This window comes from Gigantopelta aegis, chromosome 14 (genome assembly GCF_016097555.1).
Source record: "Gigantopelta aegis isolate Gae_Host chromosome 14, Gae_host_genome, whole genome shotgun sequence".
In the NCBI taxonomy this organism is placed as follows: Eukaryota; Metazoa; Mollusca; class Gastropoda; order Neomphalida; family Peltospiridae; genus Gigantopelta; species Gigantopelta aegis.
Window position 1 is genome coordinate 54,280,057 of NC_054712.1, and position 27,705 is coordinate 54,307,761.

General features: G+C 36.2%; 2 protein-coding genes across 3 annotated transcripts; one reads left to right on the forward strand and one right to left on the reverse strand.

The window, feature by feature from the left end:
• LOC121387972 (arrestin domain-containing protein 17-like) lies at positions 1-26,624 on the reverse strand. 2 transcript variants are annotated; one of them, XM_041519157.1, is made up of 9 exons: positions 26,339-26,517; positions 16,280-16,352; positions 14,421-14,546; positions 13,710-13,832; positions 9,234-9,448; positions 8,595-8,777; positions 6,134-6,343; positions 3,974-4,121; positions 1-3,152 (listed from the first exon to the last, which is right to left on the reverse strand). In XM_041519157.1, the coding sequence occupies exons 3-9, from the start codon at positions 14,533-14,535 to the stop codon at positions 2,977-2,979; spliced, it is 1,170 nt and encodes a 389-aa protein (XP_041375091.1). In that variant the 5' UTR covers positions 14,536-14,546; positions 16,280-16,352; positions 26,339-26,517; the 3' UTR covers positions 1-2,976. The 2 variants fall into 2 exon arrangements, with proteins under 2 accessions (XP_041375091.1, XP_041375090.1); XM_041519156.1 differs by lacking the exons at positions 16,280-16,352; positions 26,339-26,517 and adding an exon at positions 26,544-26,624.
• LOC121389339 lies at positions 24,285-25,184 on the forward strand. The gene has a single exon (XM_041520935.1). The coding sequence runs from the start codon at positions 24,285-24,287 to the stop codon at positions 25,182-25,184; it is 900 nt and encodes a 299-aa protein (XP_041376869.1).
• Positions 26,625-27,705: the final 1,081 nt, after the last annotated feature.

Consider the following 27,705-nt stretch of genomic DNA (forward strand, 5'->3'; position numbering starts at 1 on the left):
GTGTTGTTATGACGTTAAATTAAAAACCATTTTTATAAAACATAAAAGAAGGTATGTAATAAATACAGAACTTCACATACGTTGTTTTCGCTTCCTATTTATTGCACTTGTTTATTTTGTGAAAGAACATACGACTCGTGGTATATATCTCGTGCAATAAATAGGAAGCGAAAACAATGTATGTAAAGTTCTGTATATTTATAATCCATCATATATTTGCAGGCCATAACTATCAATAATGACCATTAGTGAAAACAAAAAGCCAAAAACTACTGGGTTGGGGTGGGAGCAAAGGCATGTTATCCATTTAAGCTTTTCAGAGGATTCTGGGGCATTAAAATTTAGCATTTCTATCATTTAGACAAGCAAAAGAAGATGGCTATAACCCCTTAGCCCTACCCCAACATGAATGGCCCAGGAAAATGTCAGTTGAAAAGTACAGCTGTGTCAGAAGAAAGTTAAGAATTCTCTAAAAGTAAAACAGGAAGATAAAAACCTTTTTCACATATTTTTTCAATGAAATTGCTGCAAAAGTTTTAGTTTTTGAAACATGTTCAAAACCCGCTCACCATTTTGTCCCACTACCTCAGGGGTGTGAGTGTTATAGTTACATAATATTTATACCTGCCGTTTGATATTGCATATTTGTATTTAAACAAACCCTATTTTTTTTACACACTGATTTGTTTTCTAGTACAGTAAGTCACATCTCTGTACAAGACAGAGTCCAGATATTTGAATGAATGAATGAATGAAACGACACCCAAAAAAGAATTGAGATAATTGTAAACAATCTGAACACTATTGTCTTAATGTCAAACTCGTTTACAATATTGACAAAAAGATATTACCCTTTGGAAACTTAGTTTCAATTAAAAAAATACTTACTGTTAAAAGACCATACAACTGAATGACGTATTTGATGTAATTTTAAATGTTTATGACAGAATATGTCTAGACATGAAATGAGCACCATTTATAACTGGCCTAAATTATTATAACTGGTTAATTTTTTTACTGACTAACTGGATACATAGCTAATTCTGTTGTGGTTTTTGTACATTTTAATCGATCTATGAGAGTAATAACTAGTCGAGGGCTGATTCCCCCCCTCCCCCGTGTTAATTCATACCCTGATAAGAATAGTAGGCAGGAGGTAACATATTTATAAAATAAGATATAATACCAGTATGAAAGTGATTGATTAAAGTTAATATTAAAAGGTGTAAAAAATATTAAAACTAATCCTATAAATATATAATGAAATATGGCTAAAATTTATATCTTACAAAAATGTTACAGCTGATGAAGAATAAATAAAAATAAAAGGCTAAAATAAATGTGAAACTACACAAAGAAAGAAAGAAGTAGTTGAATGAAGATCCTTATAATAACTTACGGAAAATTTAACATTAAAATGTCAGTTCTATGACATTAGTTAGGGAAATAATCTCATCCTGTAACATTGTATGTGAAAACAAAAGGATATAAAAAGTACCCAACGTTTTTTTTTTTTTAATTTGTATTAAAACAAAATAATAATAACACTATTAAAAACATTTAAAAAATGAAAATTAAAAAGGTCAGTCACTGAGGACAATAATAATGTGTAACAAAAAGAAAGTGAATTAAAACAGTAACGACACCTACATTCTCCACAGCCACCAACCCACACTTTCATCCATAAAAAATTAAAAAAGTTAACAAATAAATGACAGAACTACCATTAAGGAATAAACAATACTTCAAAAAAGTATTGCCCAGCATTTGAACGAAGGTTAAATCAAAATTTAATGTACTTATGGCAACTGGTTTTATTGTATTTCAGGCACCAAACATCAGAGGAATGTGGTTTCATTATGTATTTATGAACTTGGGGCCTAATTCACAAAGGTCTCTTAGGCTCTGCTAAACAACAAAGAATCCTCTTTTGTAAGTCTTTTAGCATTGCACTGCGAGATCACAAAGTTGTGAGAGTTTAGTGAATTAGGCGACAAAGTACAACTATTTTAATGTTAAATATGTGATTATTTGTGACTTAATACTGACACTATATACTGGAAGTAACATTAATATGAAATGCAGTTCACATTAACGCCAATAATTCGCTATGGGTGGAAACGGACTTGAGAATTTGTTGCGGTGTTGGTGGTGGAGGAACTGTTTACTGGCAACAAAATGGGGGAAAACCCGTTATAGAAAACTAAATGACAATCAGTCACATGAGACATTAATCTGATATAATTAGATGCAATCAATATAGGACTGGTTACAATATTTAAACTTGTGAACAAAATTATGAAATATATAAACATGTTTTTAAATGATTGATACATAAGCATTAAGAACAAGAATTCAGTATTCAGTACAAACACAATTTACTTGTATGACATGTCCTTCTTTTTGTCGCATTGTGTTTCGTAAAAACAAATATTCTAAATAATTTGGCTAAATATAACTAAATCTGTCTTTTCTTATCCAATAATTTCTATTTGCTCTCAACATCCACAATTTTTTGTCAGTATAATTATGAAAAAACATTGTACATGTCAGCATAAAGATGGATAAATCTTTTACGGCTTATTTCTCTCAGTATATATTTACACTATATAAATAAAAGTTCCTTCTTCTGTAACTATTTCTCCTTAAGATTAACATTTTCAATGTTATTTTGTATCTGCAAACACATACAGCCCTCTATATTAACTTTTCCACCTAGGAGCCAGATGACACCTACTTCTATTTATTATGTAGATAGTATGAAATGTTTTAGTCGCCAGATGACACCTACTTCTATTTATTATGTAGAAAGTATGAAATGTTTTAGTCGCCAGATGAAAACACATTATCGCATATGCGATCAAACAGTGGCAATGTAGAGGGCTGACATGTAGAGTATATTAGTAAATAATGAATTTGAAACATGATGAAACCTCAACATCAGGTGAACAGAAAGATTTTTGTTTTTGTTTTCTGCTACAGCTGGTTGTAGGCCGGTGGCGGGATGGTGGGTATAGCCTGTGCGGGCTGGTTCCAGTTGTAGTAGATGTACGATGGTGCCCAGTTTGTCATCCCTCCGGTAGTGTGTGCCTCTTCCGGTTCATCCCCCATGGGTGCCGAGTGGAAAACGCTCTCCTCATAAGATGGGGGTGCTGAAAAAATAAAACAAAAAAAAACCATATGTCGTAAAGCTGTGTAGAAATCACTAAACAAAAACTAAACCATATGTCGTAAAGCTGTGTAGAAATCACTAAACAAAAACTAAACCATATGTCGTAAAGCTGTGTAGAAATCACTAAACAAAAACTAAACCATATGTCGTAAAGCTGTGTAGAAATCACTAAACAAAAACTAAACCATATGTCGTAAAGCTGTGTAGAAATCACTAAACAAAAACTAAACCATATGTCGTAAAAATGTGTAGAAATCACTAAACAAAAAAAACCTGTGTGGAAAATGTTCTCGTATGAAAGGGGTGCTGAAAAAAATAAACCATAGGTCTTAAACCTGTGTGGAAAATGGGGTACTGAAAAAAATATAATAAATAAAACATAGGTCTTAACACTGCAATTTTGAGCATATTTTTCCAAATACTGTAGTACTGGCTACCAAAATTTACGTTGGGCTACCTGGTTTAAAGCCGGTAGTCCAACAGGCTACTAGATTTTTCAGGCTGTCATCTAGCTCTACAGATACTAAATTTGCCGGTTTAAAATAACACCTTTCCTGGGTTTACCGTCATGACACAAGTAGTCTTAATGGTCTTTGATGCTTTTTACTCTAAATCATAGACAAGTAAATGCATCCATCTTTATCAGTATTTTCTTTTTTCTTCTCCTTTTTCTAAAAAATTTAAATAACAAGGCTACCAATTTTTACTGAAGGCTACCAGAGTGTATAAGCTGGACTACTACTGGGCTACCGCTGATACATTTTAAGGTTAATGTCTGATGTTAAACGGTGAAATACTTACGTTCGGAGTAATCCGGTGGTTCTAGCGGAGGTGCTGTGGGTTCTGTGGAAGGCACAATAGAAAAGCTGTGAAACTGCTGAATGGGCACCGTCCCAATAATGATCATCCGCTCCACCGTGATGTTCGTCCAGCCAACACTCACAATAAGCTGTGAAGTAGAACATTTTATTAAAATATAGAACATTCAGCAACGCACTCATTCTTTAATGACTGCTCCCTCTCACTCATTAATGATATAGAGTTTGTTTTTGTTTAACGACACCACTAGAGCATACTGATTTATAAATCATCGGCTATTGGATGTCAAACATTTGGTAATTTTAACATACAGTTTAATAGAGGAAACCTGCAAAAGAAATGTTATTAGTAGCAATGAATCTTTTATATGCACATACTGGTTGTGGTGCACTGGTTGGGATGGGGGAAAAAAATAATCAGAAATTGGGTCTATTGAGGTGATTTGATCCTATGATGCAAGCAGGAGATAAGGAGAAGAAAAAAGAAAATATTGATAAAGATGGATACACAGTAGCATGTTGCATTTACTTTGTCTCTGATTGAGAATAAAGAGCATCAAACACCATTAATTTCTGATGTCACCGGTAGATGTCGCTCAAAGCACAACAATGCCTACATCACGACAAATTTCACAGACTTTGGGTGCGTTCCTTTCACCTCTCCTGGACATGTTCCAACTGTTCTGTCCTGGTTGTATCCCCTCTCCAGATATCGTAAGACTTGGTTTTAAGGGTTTGTAACGTTTTGCATTGAGACACTTACTTGTCTGAACTTTATTGTTACTGAAAATGTTCACGAACTGTGAAAAAATATCTCACAAATGAACAACAAGCAAATGACAACAAATCGGATGTTGATTGCGCGAACCGTGCACGAGAAAACAAACCGAACCAAAATGATAACGGTCACGTGGTATACCACCAACGTCTGTGACGTTTACACAGGAAGATTCCCTCTAAAAATAGATTGGACCTCGCTTGCTTAACGGTTTTCTCTCGAGTGCGCGCAGCATTTTAAGAAATTTAAAAAATGCATTTCGTGGTTTTACAAACATCAGGATTACCAGGATTACCAAAAAGCACTTCAGGTGAATGGAAATGTGTATTCTAAATAATAAAATGTAAGTAAAGTGCAATTTTATTTGTGAAAAAATGGGTTTAATAGCGAAAAACAACGTCGTAATGGTTAACAACTAGCCGTAACTAGGGCGTGTCCCTTTAAGGAAACGCAGAAACTAGAATCATAAAAAGTAGGTCACAGTGACCTAGCAATGGTGTGTCACATGGTGCCATCCCAAATTGTATTTGCATGCACGGTTTGAAGATCCTATATCAATTAATAAGGCAGATATGGCTCGGACACATTTAATGTGCAGTAATGTGTAAAAAGTAGGTCACAGTGACCTAGTTATGGTATGCTACACACCACTATCCTAAGATGTATTTACATACAAGGTTTGATGATCCTATATGATTTGATGAGAAAGAAATGCCACAAAAACAAAACGTTTAAGGACATAAGTATTTACGGACAGACAATGCCATACCATAACAGGACCTGTCAAGGACGGGGATATAATAAATATAACTCAAACTACTCATCTGACTGACTTATCAACAACAAATAGGAACAGTAATATAAATAACATTACAGTCCTCCAAATAAAATATTTTCTTTTCATCCCTCTTCATTTAGCTGACTCACCAACAACAAAAAAAAGTACAATAATATAAGTAACATTGCAGTCCTTCAAATAATATATTATTTTTGTTCCTCCTCATTTGGCCGACTCACCAACAAAAAATAAGCATGATAATATAAATAATATTGCAGTCCTTCAAACAAACCTTTTTTTTTTAAAACTCCTTATTTAGCTGACTTACTAGCAAAAAATAAGTATGATAATATAAATAATACTAGTCCTCCAAATAATATATTCTTTTTGTTCCACCTCATTTGGCTGACTCACTAAAAAAAAAGGTATAATATAAATAATAATGCAGTCCTCCAAATTATATATTTTTTCATCCCTCCTCATTTAGCTGACTCACCCCCCCCCCCCAAAAAGTACGATAATATAAATAATATTGCAGTCCTTCAAATAATATATTATTTTTCTTCCTCCTCACTTGGCCGACTCACCGACAAGAAATATGTGATATCAATGATGCTGCATCCCTCCATTTTGGAGGGGGGTAGAGATGGAATGGTCGCAATTCGGTTGAGATGCTCCTCAGTGTTTTTCTTCAGGTTACAGCTGTGACTACACAGAGAGAACTGGTCGATCTTTGTGTGCTGTTTCGGGTGGCCCGAGGAAAACAGACTGTCGGAGTACCCTGTGTATGTCACAACCTGGTCAAAAAAAGAAAAAAAAGAAGAAAAAAGGATTATGAATATGCAGGTTTCTGTTACAACCTAGTAAAAAAAAGTGTTACATACAAATCATATGATGAATATGCAAACTTATGTTTGTGAAAAATACAGGAAAGTAAAACCAGAATGCAGTGGAATTATATGTCTTGTCTACCACAAACTTTTTTGATCTACTGTAATAAATATCCATAGGTGCAATTATAAACCAAATTTCATTGACGTAAGACTTGTAGTTTGTGAGAAATTTACCTAAATGCCAAATGTTAATGTTAAATTTTAATGCAAAAACTTGATGACATTGGAAAAGTAATACCTACAGCCTTTTCACTTCAGAAGAGGGCGGTAACATTAATTGAAATTATACCTAACTTTAAATGCAGTCCTTATGATAAAACCGTGATTAATTTGTTTTAACTAGAGTACTGTACTACTACCTAAAATTATGACTAACATGTTTTAACTCCAACATAGTGATTAATATGACTCACTTGTCTTAACTTCAGGACTGTAGTCCTGAGTAAAACTAACTACAGGACTACTGATAAAAATGTGACTAATCTGCTTTAACTAAAGTGCTTAACATTCATTAAAATTATTCCCAATTTGTTTTAACTATAGTGTAATACTGTAGTACAGTGAAATTCTTCTAAACCTGATACTTACGCGACCAAGTAAAAAGTCTGGTTTTAAGGAGTGTCCAGTTTAGTGAGGTTCTGTCTGTACTAATATTTAAAAAGGGACCATGAAAAATGGCCGGGTTTGAGTGAATTCCAGTTTAAGGAGTGTCTGGTTTAGTGAGCTTCTGTCTGTACTAATATTTATTTAGTGAGCTTCTGTCTGTACTAATATTTAAATAGGGACCATGAAAAATGGCCGGGTTTGAGTGAATTCCAGTTTAAGGAGTGTCTGGTTTAGTGAGCTTCTGTCTGTACTAATATTTAAATAGGAACCATGAAAAATGGCCGGGTTTGAGTGAATTCCAGTTTAAGGAGTGTCTGGTTTAGTGAGCTTCTGTCTGTACTAATATTTAAATAGGAACCATGAAAAATGGCAGGGTTTGAGTGAATTCCAGTTTAAGGAGTGTCTGGTTTAGTGAGCTTCTGTCTGTACTAATATTTAAATAGGGACCGTGAAAAATGGCCGGGTTTGAGTGAATTCCAGTTTAAGGAGTGTCTGGTTTAGTGAGGTTCTGTCTGTACTAATATTTAAATAGGGACCATGAAAAATGGCAGGGTTTGAGTAAATTCCAGTTTAAGGAGTGTCCGGTTTAGAGTACTAATTAAATTTGTGACTAAATTGTTTTATTTGCAATAGTACTGTACTGTACTTGTTTTAACTCTACCAGATTAAGAAAAGTCATGGCAGGCCATCGGTCTACAGGGTGGCAGGTACTGGGTTCGGATCCCAGTCGAGGCATGGGATTTTTAATTTAGATACCGACTCCAAACCCTGAGTGAGTGCTCCGCAAGGCTCAATGGGTAGGTGTAAACCACTTGCACCGACCAGTGATCCATAACTGGTTCAACAAAGGCCATGGTTTGTGCTATCCTGCCTGTGGGAAGCGCAAATAAAAGATCCCTTGCTGCTAATCTAAAGAGTAGCCCATGTAATGGCGACAGCGGGTTTCCTCTCAAAATCTGTGTGGTCCTTAACCATATGTCTGACGCCATATAACCGTAAATAAAATGTGTTGAGTGCGTCGTTAAATAAAACATTTCTTTCTTTCTTTGTTTTAACTCCAGTACTTCAGTACTAATTAAAATGATCATTCATTTGCTTTAACTCTAGTAGCACTGTAATTGTACTAACTGTAATTTAAAAATATTACTAACATGTTTAAACTACCGTTCTAATTAAACTTAAGACTCACTTGCTTGGTCACTCACTCCAGGGTCCAATTTCATAAAAAATCAGAAGCCAAGTTTGTTTGTAAACATAAATCTACCATTAAATCACAATTCTTATTACTACTAACAGTACAACTAATGTAGTTTGAAGTAAAAAACATTTATTTACTTTTGTCTTTAAAATGCTCCATCTTCCATAATGATGTAAGTTTCTGCATGAAATAGATGCCAAACATGTGTAAATGTATGGCCTGAATAATTGCTAGTCGCAGACGTAAACTTGTTTTGTGAAATAGGCTCCAGCATTGTAATTAAACTACTACATGATTTTTAAATGTTACTAACATGTTTAAACTACCGTCCTAATTAAAATTACGACTCACTTGTTTTAACTCCAGCTGTATTTTGTCAACTTTATTGTCCGACTTGTTGTACACATCAATGTTGTAGGCCAGGGGTTCGCCAGGTACGTAACCCGTCTTAGCCAGCTGTAGCCGCGCTGACACGTAACCTGCTGAACAGCAGAATCCTTCAATCGCCTGCTCCTGTTCAGCAACTATTGGCATCTAGAACGGTAAATCATGGTAAATGAATCATAAATGCCTCTACTAGGTGGTTATGGATGAAATTGGACTGCATTTTATGTGCTTTGACAAATTTTAATCAGAAGTTTTCTTACTGTTATCTATCTAATATTATTAAAATATATCCATTAATTTCCAAGATTTTAGGGTACTTAGGTTTACCCTCTCTACTCTCTATCAGAAATTCTGATCAAGATCTGGTTGGGGGGGGGGGGGGGTCACAGGAGGTACACTCTTAGAGCTAGCTCTGGGTTAACAGAAAATTTCACCAAATCATCAATTTAAACTTCAATCATTTCAAAAACCTGGTTATTTTGTAATAAATTAACAAGAATTACATGAAATTTATTCACCAAATAAAATAAAAATTTGCCAATTGTTTAGAAAATTTGCAACTGGCGACCTTGGGGAGTGCCAGACTCTTGACATAATACTTACTGTAGCTTCGGGCAGAAAGTTCAGGTCGAGATGGTGAATAACGGTGAAAGCTCTCTTGGTGTGCTCGTCAAACTTCCATGGTCGGTTAATCGATGCTTTACAGAAGTATCTCACGTATCCACGGCGACCCTCAAATGAAGATGGCAGGTTTGGCGACAACATCAACGAGAAAGGATACGTGTGATAGCCCGCTGCATGTTCCTGGCTTGTTTCATCTAGCAACAAATGAAAATATAGTCAGTCCTGTTCTAGTGGCCACCTGTATTAAGCAGCCACCTGTAAATTGCAGCCACCTGTTCAAAGGCCACATTATTTTTATTATCTAAAATCATCTAATATAGTATAAACTGATCTGTATTAAGCAGCCACCTGTGTTTAGCAGCCACCTGTAATACCCAACCACCTGTGTTTAGAGGCCACATTCTCTAAAATCATCTAATATATAGTATAAACTGATCTGTATTAAGCAGCCACCTGGGTTAAGAGGACACATTATTTTTATTATTCAAAATCATCTAATAAACTGGTCTGTATTAACCTTCTGACTACTGTAGGTGAGATATCTCGCCTGACATCACGCAAGTTGACATACTGTACACTGTATACAGTGCATTCCCCAATTCATATTTACCACTGTTTTGCATACGGCACTCACCGGAAATAACAATAGCACAAAGGAAATAGATTGATCGAGAATATGGCAGCTTTAGTTTTTCCTTTTTCAATGGAAAATAAATGGGGATTTTTAATTTAAAAAATGGTTTTTGGCAAATATTTTCGCTAGACAACAATGGCAGGACATTGTAGATATTTTTTTGAATTGATAGCTTATTGTGACAGCTAATTTAATAATAAATATTGGGATATGAATTGAAGGGGTTTTGTTTAAAATTCTGGATAGGCCTCGGTGGCGTCGTGGTAGGCCATCGGTCTACAGGCTGGTAGGTACTGGGTTTGGATCCCAGTCGAGGCATGGGATTTTTAATCCAGATACCGACTCCAAACCCTGAGTGAGTGTTCCGCAAGGCTCAATGGGTAGGTGTAAACCACTTGCACCGACCAGTGATCCATAACTGGTTCAACAAAGGCCATGGTTTGTGCTATCCTGCCTGTGGGAAGCGCAAATAAAAGATCACTTGCTGCTAATTGAAAAGAGTAGCCCATGTAGTGGTGACAGCGGGTTTCCTCTCAAAATATGTGTGGTCCTTAACCATATGTCTGACGCCATATAACTGTAAATAAAATGTGTTGAGTGCGTCGTTAAATAAAACATTTCTTTCTTTGTTTAAAATTCTTGTCAGAAAAACACAGTTATTGGGAATAATGGACATAAATACTGTTACATCTGGCCACAAATGTCTGTAAGTAAATGCAACTCTTTTTCTTCTTTTTTTTGCCTAATTTTAAAATATAATAAAAATTAGAAAAACCCACGCAAAAAATAATACTTTCCGATTCAAATATGAACTTTATTTTATGTATTTATAAAACAGTGACAATATGCAAATAAAAGGTATAAACGTGAACCCACTCAACATGCTTTTTGTTGAAAATTAATGCAGTAGCAGGGCTCACCCTGGATCAAAAATACCTGTAGCCAAAATATTAGCCAAATGGAATTGTTATTAGCCATATTGAAAATGCTTTAGCCAAATTTGTTTTACGCAGTACTGTATAGAGTATATATGAAAATGTATCTTTTTCAGCTAATTGTGTACAAACTGGAATAAATAGGAATAACAAAACCTCAATGGGGGTAGGGGCAGTTAATATATTACTTTGATTTTTCAGCAGGAGTGGGGTGCGGTGGGGATGGGGTTATGCATTATCTTCAGAGTTTGAAGCCAGTACCCCATACACCCACCCCCACTTCTAAGGCCTATGACATTAAATTAACAAGCATAAAGAAATATGGGGGTGGGTGATGTTTATTGAGGGTAGTTGTTTTTTCTTTCTTCCTTTTTTCCTAAATAAAAATTTGAGAGCTTTTTTTTTATATAGAGCTCATTATTTCTTTAAATAGCAATCTTTATGTTCTTTTGAATATTTTTTTTTTTTTTTTTTTTAAGTGACCCATCAATTCCCCACCCCAAACAATTTCATAATTTGTGCCATGTTGTTGCTGTTGATTTCAGCATCGTGTTAAATGCTTGTGATTTCTGCTTGCAAAATACCTCGGCTAAGAATACCGACTTCACATTATACAAAAAACAAATCAAAACAAAACAAAAAAATGTTAATGAAATTAAAATGTATGGTATTTTTAAAATCTAGCTAACTTATTAAATGTCACCTCACAGTCTTACAAATTTATAGCTAAAATTATCAACAAATATGATTATTGTAAACTACTTTTATTCAGTGTACATTTAACTGCAATTTGTATAAATACTGCATGTTCATTTCCCGTGATAGCAATCTGCATGTGTGCTCTCGACCATGAATACGAAATTAACAAAGACAAAGGAATAAACAAAAACTGCAGTTAGGTATTCATTGATGCGAACAACTATTGTTTTTCTACAAATTTACATCAAGATTTACTTTTGCGTAATCGTATTGTTTAATGTCCGCAACGATATCTCTTGACACACGGGTGTCGGCTGACTGAAGTGGGACGTATATTCGCACCGAGAGCTATCCTCAGTCCAGCCAACGAACGTTCTTCCTAACGTTCGCGAACTATTTGATTGGTGTTCGTCATGTCCATTTGGTTTAATGTGAAGCGCACGTTTTGTTTTCGCTCGGTCTGGCTGAACTCTGCCCTTGAGATAGCCTACATGTCTTTCGGCCCTGAACTGGCATGTGTATTAAAATTGACACGCTTTGTCAGGCTGTTTTCATTACTTTGGTTCAAAGATTTTACAAAGTAAAAATAACAAGTTACAGATCTTCCAGACATTGCTGTCATACATGTTGAATGCATGCTGTTAAATTTAATAACCATGATTATTAAAATAAGCAAACATTATAAGGCCTACGCTGAATTCTGCATGACACCATTTTTGTGTTACCAGTCATGAGATCGCCATTACGCTAATTGAATATTTGGTATTATTATTATGTTTGAGGTGTCGGATAGATTATGTAACCGTTTGTTCACATCAGAAGACAGAAAATGGCTTAGCCAAAATTTTAGCCACTTGCAAATTTTATTAGCCATTTTTTGTAAAAATTAGCCAATGGCTAATTTGGCTACCGACAGCGCGAGCCCTGAGTAGTCTGAATGTTAAGCTGCCACGTGTCTTAAAAGGCCACTTGATACTCTCTTTGGTGACTGCTTAAAACAGATTTGACTGTAATGTTGAAACAATTGGACACCATCAAATGTTTAGCACAATGCAGCACCATGTCTCAATAGGTGGCGCCAATGATGTCCTGATATAAAACAAGCCTTGCCTACATTAGTAAAGCTGTTGCAAATTTTATATATATATATTTTTTGTAATTACATATCATAGTATTCACATACTAGTATGGTGGTAATCATTTATGATCTACTATACACCAACTGGTTGTTGGAGATGAGATTAGAATGAGATGATGGGGATGGATTGGTCATACGCTTCGAAAACCAGCATCGAATATCAACAGGCAGGCTCTGACATGGAACCCACATGGCAGAAGAAAAAGAGGCTGCCCAAAGAACACATGGCAAAGAGACCTCCAGGTGGACATCAAGAAGACAGGATACACTTGGGGGCAGCTTAAAACCAGAGCCCAGGACAGACAACTCTTAGTCAACGGCCTATGCTCCAGAAGGGACAACAGGCATAAAAAAAACACACCTAAAAAAGCATAGCTATTTTTTTATTATTACACATCATTGTACGAGCACATATCTAAATTTGCCATTTATGATTGACTATATATATACTTTAAAAAGCACCATGTGCTAGCAATAAAACATCCCAAAACACAGTATTATAATATATTCATATCAACACTAATGTTCAAGATGTAAAATTGTATCCCATGATTGCCACTTGCTGATTTTGTGCATGACAGTATGCAGTATCTGGATGGCTACATCAAAAGATGTAAAATTGTATCCCATGATTGCCACTTGCTGATTTTGTGCATGACAGTATGCAGTATCTGGATGGCTACATCAAAAGATGTAAAATTGTATCCCATGATTGCCACTTGCTGATTTTGTGCATGACAGTATGCAGTATCTGGATGGCTACATCAAAAGATGTAAAATTGTATCCCATGATTGCCACTTGCTGATTTTGTGCATGACAGTATGCAGTATCTGGATGGCTACATCAAAAGGCTTTTGAATTAAATTATGTCTTCAAAACATTATGCACCATAGACATAAATTATTAATTTATTTTACACAGTTTGCCATGGTAACAACAAATGGGATTTAAAAAGTGCATACAAAGACAAATTTTACTTTCTTGTATTAGCAAAATGTGTACCTTCTTGATAAAAAACCAAACAAAACTGAGATAGAAAAATACATACCATTACCAAATAACAGCATCACATGATGAATGTATGGTTCGTTTGCCCTATAGTCTGTTTTACTTCGGCCATGTTTAACCTCCCAGTGTGACTTGGAACGGCCTTCAAAGTACAATGTGATCTCTGAAATAACAAACAACAACATCTGTTTTTATACAAGTCACACTATGTACAGTAAACAATTAAAATTAGGATGTGTCAAGTTACATAGAGATAAAATATTTGGTCATAAAATTGTTTTTGAATAAATATACAAAACCAAGAATGAAAAACAGTCATGGAAATGCCACAAATCTGGGAAAACTAAACTGGGGAAACATTTGCAGGGGGATGTGAAGGATATTTTCTATATACCCATTCCCTACAAAATAAATTTTATTTAAACCAACAAATCATAGAAAACAAAGGCATCAGAACCACCAGGCATAAATTAATTATACTTATTTCTGTGCCTACATATATATCGAATGAAGGTTCAAGCATGCTGTCCAGAGCACACAGCTCAACTATCTGGACCTTCTGTCCAGGACAGTGTAGTGGGTTAGTGGTTAGTGAGAGGCAAGTTGGTGTAATGGTCGTACACCTACCCACTGAGTCTTTAAACTCACTCTGGGTGGGAGCCGGTACCGGCCAGAAGTTTGATGGCTTAATTTCCACTACACCACAAAGGCCATACTATCAAATTAAAATTTGGACTCAAAATTGACTTACTTTTCATCTTCATTGGTTGCTTGAGAGAGATGATGACATTTCCTTTAACCTGTTCTCCAGAACAGAAAACACCTCGAGTGTTGTCAAAAGAAATCTCAAACTTTTCTAACTTCATTTTGATTTAATCTGAAATTTAGAAAATTCAATTAAAATTAACTTAATTCTAATAACACATAACTTACAGGACTTCTAGATTATGGTAGCCCCACTCACATGGCTAGTGATACTCAATGTTGTGCTAGTAAATAACTACTGTTGCAATGCCCGACGGCCAGGGAAGAAGAGAAAGAAAAAAAAAGAGGTAAAATGTTGCAGTTAAGTCTATTTTTCAAATATGAATATTCAACCCTCACCCTACCCCACAGTGTTAGTGTTTTTAAGCTCTATCGTCCTCTTAAGGTGACATATCTGATTAAAGTAAAATAGGGCTAGTGAATTTTAAATTGTGGCTAGTAAATTTGTTTAATCACTGATCCCATGGCTAGTGCATTTTAAAGAAATTCTAGAAGCCTTGTCATAACAAACAAACAAAATAACATTTGCAAAATCTTTTTTGTTGTGCAGGTCTTTATATTACAGACCTGCCAACCCCTAGCTAGAAATGAGAGTAGCATTCCAGACACACTAAGAGTGGCGAATGATATCTGAGCATAGCATCAGGGTACCAATTTAACATGAGAAAGCCAGCCCTTGCCAGATATTGTGCTCATGGGTCAGTTAAAATTTACAAAAACAAAAATGAACTGGCCCTATATGATTTTTTTCCAGTTGGACCATAAGTAAAACTATAAATTGTTACATATTACTTAATATAAAAGCACTATGATAAAATCAGAGATGATAATTAAGATTATATCACTGGTCTGTACAAACATTCCCAAGAATATGTTGCTATTTTGAAATCTAAGCCTGTTACATTTTGGTTTGGCCTGTTAGAAAAAACCCATATTGGGCTGGTTAGAAAAAAATGCTAATTTTGTACCCTGAGCATGCCCAAACGCCTTAAAGAAAAGCAAAATAAATGTGACCAAATAAAGTTGAACACAAAGACAGGCCTATTATTCATTCTGCTCACTATATCTGCTACAGAATTCCCATCATGTGATCATTCCACATAAACAGTAACTAAATACAATCATGGTACCGGTACTTGTTTTTAATTTCCATGAAATGCTCTTCAAATGCATGCATCTGCTATTTGTGCAACCTTTCTTCAAATGCACAAGATCAAACAATTTTTGGTGGTTTGATACACCAAAGAATTAAATATGATGATATTTCCAAACTGTCAGTTAAATCAATGTTGGAAGCAGATGGGGGGGGGGGGGGGGGGGGGGAGAGAGGGGACTGTCCCACTAGTGTTAGAGCAAAACCTCAAATTCGGCCAAAAATGATACAGATATTCAGGCAAAATATGCTAATCTGAGAACTTTTTACCATGCATTTCCATCATTCTAACCTCAAAATTAGTTGCAATCCATGTAAAAATGGGTATTGATTAATTTGCAACCCTATATAGATGTTTGGTAGTAAGAAATGTTGTTATCCAAATTCTGACATTTTCCTTTAATTAAGGCAAAAGTCAACCTTATAAATTATGTAACAAAATGTCAATTGCTTTTAAAATGTTCAAATGGTGAATTTGTGTCAGAGCTACCCCTGTAACCCATTACTGTTATTAATATCTACCAGTACTACTGAATTAATTTGCCAAAGCAAGTTTTTAAGTAGAATGCACTTTTGGTAAACAAATGATATAAATTACTTATCAAAATGTTTCTCATTTTAGACACATTATGTCCAGGAAGTGTCGGTTTTTCAGTTTTAATGTCACATCACTAGTTTTTAAGCATACTCACAAGCTTTAGAAAAAATGTGACATGCACGACTATTCAGTCTACGATAATGCTCTGGCATCCCAGCAGACATGAACTGAATAAAAAATATATTATCGTATCGTCATACAATTTCGATCAACATATATTTTCGAAACTTTATTTGTAACTGCATGCATCATGAGATTATGTGAGATATTACGTCACTGAACATGAACATAAACAATAAAGTGTCTTTTTTCTCTCCATATTGAAAATGCTTCAAGTCGAGCTGTTTTAATTAAAATACAATAAATATTGTGTATGTTATCAGTTTTTCCTAATGTTATATTTTTGTACTAATGAAATGCCTCACATAGCGAAATCCAGGTATCACAAATCCCTGCAAAGTTATTGTCTGCAACACTGACATTTGACCTGCCAAAGTTAGATGATATACCACCTGATCATTACAATGGACAGTAAAATTTATGGAAGGTTGGTTGGGTTACCTCTTATGTCATTCACAGCAAAGTTCTTTTCAGTAATTTCTGGTTGGGGCATGTTTACATTTACATTTACTACAAATCAAGGTGGGTTAGTGGAGTTAGATTTTTTTGTAATATATAGTTCTGTACCTCTGTCAGAGTACTTAAGATGTCAATTGAATTTTGGTGCCGTTGAGGCATAGAACAAGAGGATTAGACATTAACCTATGAGAAAAACATAATGTCAATATGTTTTCAGTGAACACTGTTTATTGGTCTTAAAATTATTCAATATTTTTTACAAGTTAAAAACATTTTATGATTTTATTTTCAAAAGAAGATTTTGATGTAAATTATTGCATGGAGTATAGACCCTACACTCTACAAAAATAGACAGCCAATGAAACTATCCAAAAAAAAAAGATGTTTGTCAAACAGCGGAAACACCTAGCGGCTAGTTTTTTTTTTGGAGGAAAACTTGGCATTCATGGGAGATTATCACTGTTTTTCACAATAAACTAATATGACTTGAGAAATGTAATGTATTATTGTATGTGTAGCAGAGTCATTTTATTGTACATAAGATATTTTAACATTCTTTTAAGGAAATGTCAGCAGTTAGCTTGGTTGTAATACCAAGCTGTGCACCTATTCACCTGAACACAGAAATGCTCAATACTAACATTTTTTCCTTTAATTGTTAGATCTTTTCTGTAGCTTGGGTGTTGATTAACATCCCAGGTAAAATCTTTAGAAGTGTTAGGATCTGGGCACTTTCAACTCAGATATTCAAACATGACAGTTGTCAGCATTTTGTGGTTTGCAAGAATTAAGATTTAATAAGGTTAGTAAATGTTTTATAGTGTTCAACTAAATACTATCATAATATTAAATAGTTTATATTGTGAAAGTTAGTTGTTTTAATATATAAATCCAAACAGACTTTATGTGATATTGTTAAATGAAATAGTTGTTAAGTAAATGAAACATTTAAAGATGTGTGTGCGTGTGTGCATGCTTGCGTGTAAAAGTATAGAAAAAGTTATTTATTATGGTAAGTGAAGTGGGTAGTGTGTTTGTTTTATAAATTATTATGTATATAATACTTATCTCTATTCTATATTCTATAAATAATATTTATTAATAGATGTCTGTGTTTATGGTATGTTATTATTTTATAGGCATATGAACATGTTTTAAAGTGGTGGCTTATGAAGGATAAAAAGGGCCCTTGTCCCATATACTTGGTAAGCTACAGATGTATTGTTTTGTATAATTCTTTAGATAAATGAATGTTTATAGATAATTGATATATTTAGGTATGTGCTGTGTATTATTTAATACACAGGTAGGTTTATATTTTCAATGCAGATATGGATAACATCTATTGTGTATAATTTAAATGTATTTGAATGTGATTATGTGATATTTGTGTATAACTGATTATTACATGTATGTACATTATATGTTACTGATTATATTTATCAGGATTACTGTGTAGTATAATTCTGGTCAATTTGTTAATTCTATTTAATGTGTATTGAAGATATGTAATATAAGTAATATATGCATTAATTATCATGCATATGTTCACATGTTTTACAAATTTATTTATTTTTGTATTATGTTTATATTTTAGGGCATGATTTGATGACTTGATGTTTTGATGATAACTATGTGAATAAACAAGCATCCAAAAGAACCTGCAGTTTGTGTCGTTATAACAATACGGACAAAATCCACCAGTTGGTTTTACCATCTAAATTTGTTTCTGAGGTTTTAGATGGAATTCACAACAGAGGTGGACATCCTGGCCGAGATAGAACTCTTTCTCTGTTACGGGATCGGTTTTATTGGCCAGGTATGTTTGCTGATGTTGATCAGTGGATCAAGGGTTGCCGCAGATGTCTTTGTAGAAAGTCTGATATAAATCAGAGGGCACCTTTAGTTAATATCAAGACCAGTCAACCTTTGGAATTAGTTTCAATGGATTTTTTTACATTGGAGCCATCAAAAGGTAACTTGCAGCACATATTGGTGGTTAAGACCATTTCACGAGATATGCTCAAGCATATCCAACTCACAATATGACTGCAAAAACCACTGCGCAGGTATTCTTCAACAATTTTATTGTTCACTATGGTATGCCCCAGAGGATACATTCGGATCAGGGTGCTAACTTCGAAAGCAACCTGATTAAAGAACTTTGTTGATTAACAGGGATTACGAAATCCAGGACGACCCCATATCATCCTATGGGCAACGGAACGTGCGAGAGATTCAACAGGACTTTGCTCAACATGCTTGGGACTCTTTCTATTGAACAGAAAAAGGACTGGAAATCGCATGTTGGTTCTCTAGTACATGCTTATAACTCCACCCGCCATGAAGCTACTGGTCAGTCACCATACTTTCTTATGTTCGGACGTGAACCAAGACTTCCTTTAGATCTTGCGTTTGGGATTGATCTAGGAGAAAGGCACGGGTCAGTTAGCAGATATATCAAGACTTCGAAGAAAAGACTCAAAGATGCATATGAGCTTGCAACTTCATCCCTGAAGGAGACACAAGCAAAACAGAAGGAGGGATACGATTTAAAAGCTAGAGGAGCCACCACTGAATCTGGAGACAGAGTTCTGGTGAAGATCCTAGCTTTTGTGGGCAAACATAAGTTGGCTGACAGATGGGAGGAAAAGCCTTATCTTGTTTTACAACAACCGAATCCGGAGATTCCGGTCTTTGTGGTGCAGAAGGAGAGTGGTGAGGGTCGGAAACGAACCCTACATAGGAACGTTCTTCTTCCCATCGGAGTGCTGCTCAATTTTTCAAACACAGATGTATCGACTCCAAAACTAAAACCACGTAGACAGCGGCAGATACAGGTTCAGAAGCATAACACTGCAACATCTAGAGAAGATGAATCAGAAGAAGAAGATGATATCTTTCTTTTCCCGGTTGAGAAACCATAAGTAGATATAAGAACTGTTGTTGATACCAACAGTTGTTTTCTTGCAGATGATGATGATGATGCTACTATCAAGACTAGTGGTGACGATCACGAATCTGTGGTAGTAAATGGGTCTTCCTCCGGTGATGATGATCACACTTGTGAAAGAAGTAGCTGGAGTGGATTCTGTAGTTGTAGATGTGGATATGGATGTATCAGATGACAATGATTCTGCCAATGCTTCAGGTCACACTGACGATGAAGAAGGCAACATTGTTGATGTTGATGTAGATACATCGCTTGGTGCTGATGTATCAGCTGAAGAACTGGCTGATGTATCAGCTGAAGAACTGGCTGATGTATCAGCTGAAGAACTGGCTGATGTATCAGCTGAAGAACTGGCTCATGTATCAGCTGATGAACCTGCTGATGAACCTGCTGTTGCTCAAAGAAGATCAATTAGAAGACAACAGAAACCTTTGTGGCAAACTTCTGGTGAATTTGTTATGAGTCAGACCGCTCATGAACCAGAGTGGATGCAAAAGGCCAGATACTTAGAATATATTGCCAGGCAGGGAGTTTTTGACAACATGAATACTGATGTAACCAAGGCTTTTCTCTCCATATTGTCTTCACAAACCCAGTGATGACAAGAACGTCATTTCTTGGGGACGGAAGCATGTAGCAGTCATTTTATTGTACATAAGATATTTTAACATTCTTTTAACTACCGGGTAAATGTCAGCAGTTAGCTTGGTTGCAATACCAAGCTGTGCACCTATTCACCTGAACACAGAAATGCTCACTACTAACATTCTTTCCTTTGTTAGATCTTTTCTGTAGCTTGGGTGTTGATTAACATCCAAGGTAAAATCTTTAGAAGTGTTAGGATCTGGGCACTTTCAACTCAGATATTCAAACGTGACAGTTGTCAGCATTTTGTGGTTTGCAAGAATTAAGATTTAATAAGGTTAGTAAATGTTTTATAGTGTTCAACTAAATACTATCATAATATTAAATAGTTTATATTGTGAAAGTTAGTTGTTTTAATATATACTCTTCAAAAAAAGAAACGCAAAAGGGTACAAATGGGTTATAACTCCGATTTTATGTTTCCTACCAGTTCATGCTTTGTGAATAAAAGGTCATTGCATGTCCCAAACACATTCCCACGGTTACATTCGATAAAACGCAGCTACTGTACAATAAAGTTCCAAAATGTGAATATTCGCAAAAACGCAGCCACGTGCAAACCATGTCACCACTGCACGTGCGTTGTCTGCACGTGCAACATGAACACTGACAGTATAAAAGTGCAGGGTGTTCGCTTGCCTGGCCTCTGTATCTGGCCGACAGTTGACAATCCAGGACATGCCACGTCTCAGTGAACCGCAGAGAAACAATGCCATTGGCCGACTAGACGCAGGCGAATCCAGAACGGCCGTTGCCAGGGCATTCCATGTGTCCCCAAGCACCATCTCCAGACTGTGGGACCGTTACCAGCAACATGGATCAACACGTGACCTCCCTAGATCCGGTCGACCACGGGTCACTACCCCCGGGCAGGACCGCTACATCCGGGTACGCCACCTTCGGGAACGATTGACTACTGCCACCTCCACAGCCGCAGCAATACCAGGTTTGCGCAGGATATCCGACCAGACTGTACGGAACTGCCTACGTGAGGTAGGAATTCGTGCCAGACGTCCAGTTCGAGGTGTCATCTTAACACCACAACACCGTCGACTCCGACTGCAGTGGTGCCAGATTCATCGACAATGGCCTCAACTGCGATGGAGACAGGTGTGGTTCAGTACGAGTCCCGATTTCTACTCCAACGTCATGATGGAAGATGTCGCGTGTATAGGCGTCGTGGTGAACGTTATGCGGCAAACTGCGTGCAGGAAGTGGACAGATTCGGCGGGGGTATTGTCATGGTGTGGGCAGCCATCTCACACACTGGCAGAACTGACCTGGTCCACGTGCAGGGTAACCTGAATGCACAGGGCTACATTGACCAGATCCTCCGGCCACACATCGTTCCAGTTATGGCCAACGCAGTGTTCCAACATTCCAGGCCTCACACAGCACGTCTCACAACGGCTTTCCTACAGAACAACAACATTAATGTCCTTCCTTGGCCATCGATATCACCGGATTTGAACCCAATTGAGCATCTATGGGACGAGTTGGACCGACGCCTCCGACAGCGACAACCACAGCCCCAGACCCTGCCCGAGCTGGCAGCAGCCTTGCAGGCCAAGTGGGCCACCATCCCCCGGGACGTCATCCGTACTCTGGTTGCTTCAATGGGCAGGCGGTGCCAGGCAGTTGTCAACACACGCGGAGGCCACACCCGGTATTGACTCCAGATGACCTTGACCTTGGTGGTGTGTCCTATCACTTACTCACAATGGACTAGAGTGAATTGTGAACAATCCTGCAACATTTGGTAATTATCGGACTCACCATTCAATAATTAAATCAATTCTCCAAATGTTACGACAATGTGGTTTTGCGTTTCTTCTTTTGAAGAGTATATAAATCCAAACAGACTTTATGTGATATTGTTAAATGAAATAGTTGTTAAGTAAATGAAACATTTAAAGATGTGTGTGCGTGTGTGCATGCTTGCGTGTAAAAGTATAGAAAAAGTTATTTATTATGGTAAGTGAAGTGGGTAGTGTGTTTGCTTTATAAATTATTATGTATATAATACTTATCTCTATTCTATATTGTATAAATAATATTTATTAATAGATGTCTGTGTTTATGGTATGTTATTATTTTATAGGCATATGAACATGTTTAAAGTGGTGGCTTATGAAGGATAAAAAGGGCCCTTGTCCCATATACTTGGTAAGCTACAGATGTATTGTTTTGTATAATTCTTTAGATAAATGAATGTTTATAGATAATTGATATATTTAGGTATGTGCTGTGTATTATTTAATACACAGGTAGGTTTATATTTTCAATGCAGATATGGATAACATCTATTGTGTATAATTTAAATGTATTTGAATGTGATTATATGATATTTGTGTATAACCGATTGTTATGTACATTATATGTTACTGATTATATTTATCAGGATTACCGTGTAGTATAATTCTGGTCAATGTGTTAATTCTTAATGTGTATTGAAGATATTTAATTTGATTAATATATGCATTAATTATCATGCATATGTTTACGTGTATGTGTAGATTTGTTTCTTTTACATAGTATTTATTATTGCATTATGTTTATATTTTAAGGCATGATTTGATGACTTGATGTTTTGATGATAACTATGTGAATAAACAAGCATCCAAAAGAACCTGCAGTTTGTGTCGTTATAACAGTACGGACAAAATCCACCTGCTACATATGTACAAAGTATTGTTTTTATAATATTTTAGTTCTCCGGTTATTGTATCGAAAACATGTGACGCCAGGATAATAAATTTGATTAACCATCTTTGCATGACTGACAAAAACTAGTTGTTACATTGTTGACTGCTCTTTTGGATTTATTATTTTTATTATTTAACTGGTGTTTATAAGCATGCACACTTAAACAAAATTCAAATCAATTTTGTTCCTAAATTTATCTGAATCTTTCCGTTTCTGTCACTGCTGATAATTAAAATTCACCAGCTGTTCTTGTATCCTCGAAGGATCGTGAAGCATCCTATTAACTGGAAAATGGCTACAACGCACACGCATTGTAATCGCACAATCAATTTGATTATTTAATCTATTACCATATTCAATTAACTACAAATATCAATTAATAGAATGTTTATAACCTTACAAGTGTATTCCGTCAATAGATAAAACAGTTGAATGTGTATATTCCAAGGCCTGGATCGGAAAGCGTCCTATAGGTAAGATGGGCTTCCATAATTTGTTTTTGTTGAAAGAATATGTACGTCACATGACCTGACCCAAAGATGAAAGCAGACGTGACAGTAACAGGATTCTTTCGCTGTTGACATGTGCTGATTATTTAGATGCAGGTAGGTATTAATATAGCATATGATTTTAATCGATGCTACTACCGTCCTGTCTTGCCATTTCATGGTACTCACCAATTCAGGGTATTTCCCAAAAACGTCATATCTCGCGACAGTTCATGTGTACTGCGCCACCTAGCGAACGTTTTTGAAGAGAAAGTGTCCCTGGATACCGGAGAACAAAATGTTAAAGATTGCATTAATTAATGTAAGTATTTTATGCATTTTATACCACTGAGCAAAATAAAGTACCGAAGTTAGTACAAGACCTGTAACATGAAAATGTATGCATCGTCTGCTCTACCTTGTTATTGTAAATTATAATCACGTGACATATGTGACGTGGCTTTCACCAATTTTTGAAACTATGGAATCGCATAAGGCCTATCTCTTATAGGCGATTCCTTGTTTTTTTGTAGGAATTCACGTCACATCATAAAAAGCGCTATCAATCATATAGCCCTACTCAACTTAAAAATGCATATGCAGATGTCACTGAAAAGGGAACTTCGGTATATAAGGCTGCCAGGCTGTATTCCGTTCCTGAACAAACACTCAGAGACAGAATATGCGGGATTATTTCCCCAGACACGACAAGGTCCGGACCTGGTCCAATGTTTTCCTTGGAAGAAGAAAACAAACTGGCAGAACATTTGAAGTTGATGGCGTCTGTTGGCTATGGCTACACAAGAGCACAGGTTTTAAATCTTGGAACCGACTATGCCTCCCACTTAATCAAACGGCCACACGATTGCAACTCTCTTTCTCTACAGTGGTTTTATGGGTTCATGGGAAGATGGCCAGAATTAATGTTGAGACGACCCAAATCCTTGTCAGAGCTTCGAGCCTACGCTACTTCAGAGGAAGGCATAACGAAATACTTTGATGAACTGGAGACAATTCTTGAAAAGTATGATCTCAAATCATCTCCTGAAAACATATATAACGTGGATGAGAAGGGAATTAGTATGACTCACGCACCTCCGTATGTTGTAGGATCCACAGACGAGGTTGCAATTGAAATATCGCCAGAAAGATCATCCACAGTCACTATGATAGGGTGTGGCAATGCACTGGGTCAACAAATCCCACCATATTTCATTTTTCCTGGGGCTCGAATGTGCCAAGAACTATTAGAAGGAGCCACCATTGGTACGAATGGCACTGTTAGTAAGTCAGGATGGTCCAAATCAGACATATTTCAAACATGGCTTGTAGATCATTTTGCGAAGTATGCAAAAGTTGGTGGAGATCAGAAGACATTATTGTTGTATGATGGTCACAGATCCCATATTTCTCCTTATTTGGTTGACTTTGCAGTGCGGAATGGAATCATCCTGTTTGTTCTACCACCTCATACAAGCCATATCCTTCAGCCGATGGATGTGAGGTGTTTTGGACCGTTTTCTAAAGTTTTCAGTGATGAATCTCGAAAATGGCAACGTTCTCATTCTGGAACTCTCACCTGCTACAATGTCTGCTCTATTGCATGTCGAGCTTGCATGTCGAGCTGACTCCTAGGAATCTTCAGAGTGCTTTCAGGAAGAGTGGGATTTATCCATTTAACCCAACAGCAATTGATTCATCTCTGTTGAAACCTGCCCAGTATGCCAAAAAGAGAAGAGCTGAACAATCTACAAAATCTACAAAAACTGCAAGTAACAATGCCGATATTCTCAACCACAAGACAGAAACACTGTTGACAATTTCTTTTCAAGTCACCTGCCAATTGTACACCACGATAAACCCAATCAGTCTAAACCCAGGCGTTCAGTTCACAAGGTTTTTGGTGGGAAACCAATTACAGAGCCAGATGTATTATCCCAACTGTATGAATATGTCTCTTCCTCTAAAAAACCCAAAGTTGTTTCTTCAAGAAAAACAAAAGCTGTAGTACCGCAGCCAGGGCCCTCAGGAGTTGATAACGGGCTGATATCAAGTGACAACTTCTCGAAAACTGAAGATGACGAAAAGTGTTGTTTGTGGGCTTTTTCAACCAGTTGAATTAAAAAGATGCACTTCACTGGTATTTACTCTGTGGGGACAGTGCATGTTCCAAAACTGTAATCACTGGGTTCATTTAAAGTACTGCTGTGATGTACGATGTCTACGACGACATGACATGTTTTTCTGACTGTGCCATGGCTTGCCATGCAAGCAGGAAGAATAAACATACATGTATCTTCAAGCAGTTGTGAAGAAACCAGACCTGTAAATATGTTACATTTACTTTGACGTTTGTGTGTTTGGATACATGTTAAATATAAGTTATATTATAACAATGACTAACATATTTTGTGCTTCGATTCTTTACGGAAATTCCCACTTTACGTTCGCGACAACAGAAACTGGTTGCCATCACTGGCCTGCCATAGACTGACTGAATGACGTATACCCCGAATTGATGGGTACGTCATTATGCAGACGGGTTTTCCAGAGGACTCGACGGTGATCTTGTGTCAGCAATTTCCATAGGGGATGAATTGATTTTATGTAGCAAAGCATAGTAGGGTAAGTGAATTTTAACTTAGTGAAAAAATATTAGCTGTATGTTTGCTTTGTTTATAATAGTAACCAATTCTTCGCTAATGCCACGAAAACTCGGTACGCGAGGGTATTTAAAATGACGATCGTGTATAATGTATTTTGTATAAAAATAACTTTTTACCTGTTTTATCCTTATTTTTTTTCTTTATTGTTAGCAAGTACTTCCTGGCTCAGAATTATTGTGTTGTCAAAGTTCACACGCACGCAGATAAGTAATAAACGAGCCGTACTTAAAATAGGACGCTTCTTGACTTAGGATGCCTTTCGAGCTTTAGCAATACTGAAAACAATAATCGGGCTATTGCCACATTAACACAGACACCTACCAATCATACATATTTGTTCTTGTTTGATAAATCCGACGTGAAAAGACAGTAAAAGTAATATATGTTGGGGTTACATTTATCATATGATCATTACACTTTTATTTCCGGAATAAGAGTTACTTCCCTTGGTTCATTATCTACAGCGCTGGGTCAAAAAAATAAAAAACGATGTGCCATTATATAATAATAGAAATAACAACAATGAATGAAACAAAATTGACGGCACCTCTGAATAATAATAATAATAATAATAATAATAGCAATTTGAAACATACCGACTAATTATTTGCTTCTACGATTTTTTAAACAAAATTAACGATTAGAACGATATATGAAATAGGTCCTTGCCACAGGGAACGCCCTTTTTCATTCTATGGAATTTACTAAAAGTTATTTATTTTTGAGGCGATTGATTTCTAAATTGCACATAAAACTAGTATATTTTTGTTATTTCCAAAACACTTTTACTTTTCTTCGTACGTCAAACCAAACTGAAATTATTTACAAAAACATATTTGTAGGAGGATGGGACAGACTACAGGTCCTAGTTTACATTTCACCTTTGAAAGCACAATATCATAATTAAAGGTATGTATATAGGCCTGTATTTTCTAATCATAATAATGCAATTTGGGACAGACACACAAAGAAATAGTTAAAGGGGTTTTGAGGGGCTTTTTTGTGTGTGTGTGTGTGGGGGGGGGGGGGTTCTTGTTTAATGACGCCACTAGAGCACATTGATTTATTGATCATTGGCTATTGAATGTCAAACATTTTGTAATTTTAATATATAGTCTTAGAGAGAAAATCCGCTCCATGTTTCTATTAATAGCAAGGGATCTTTTATATGCACCATTCCACAAACAGGATAACAAATGCCACGCCCTTTGATATACCAATCATGGTGCACTGGTTGGAACGAGACATAGCCCAATGGCCCCACCGACGGAGATCGATCCCACACCGACCGCGTATCAGGCGAGCACTTTACCACTAGGCTACTTCCCGCCCCACAAAGAAACAGCGACAGATGGGGTAGGGAAGCAGATATCTAAAAGGCACAGAAAGAGACATACACAAAGTGAAACATAGGCAGACAAATGAGGTAGTGAGACTACGGGTGGGGAGAGAAGGATGGATGGGAAACAAAGAAAGAGATAGG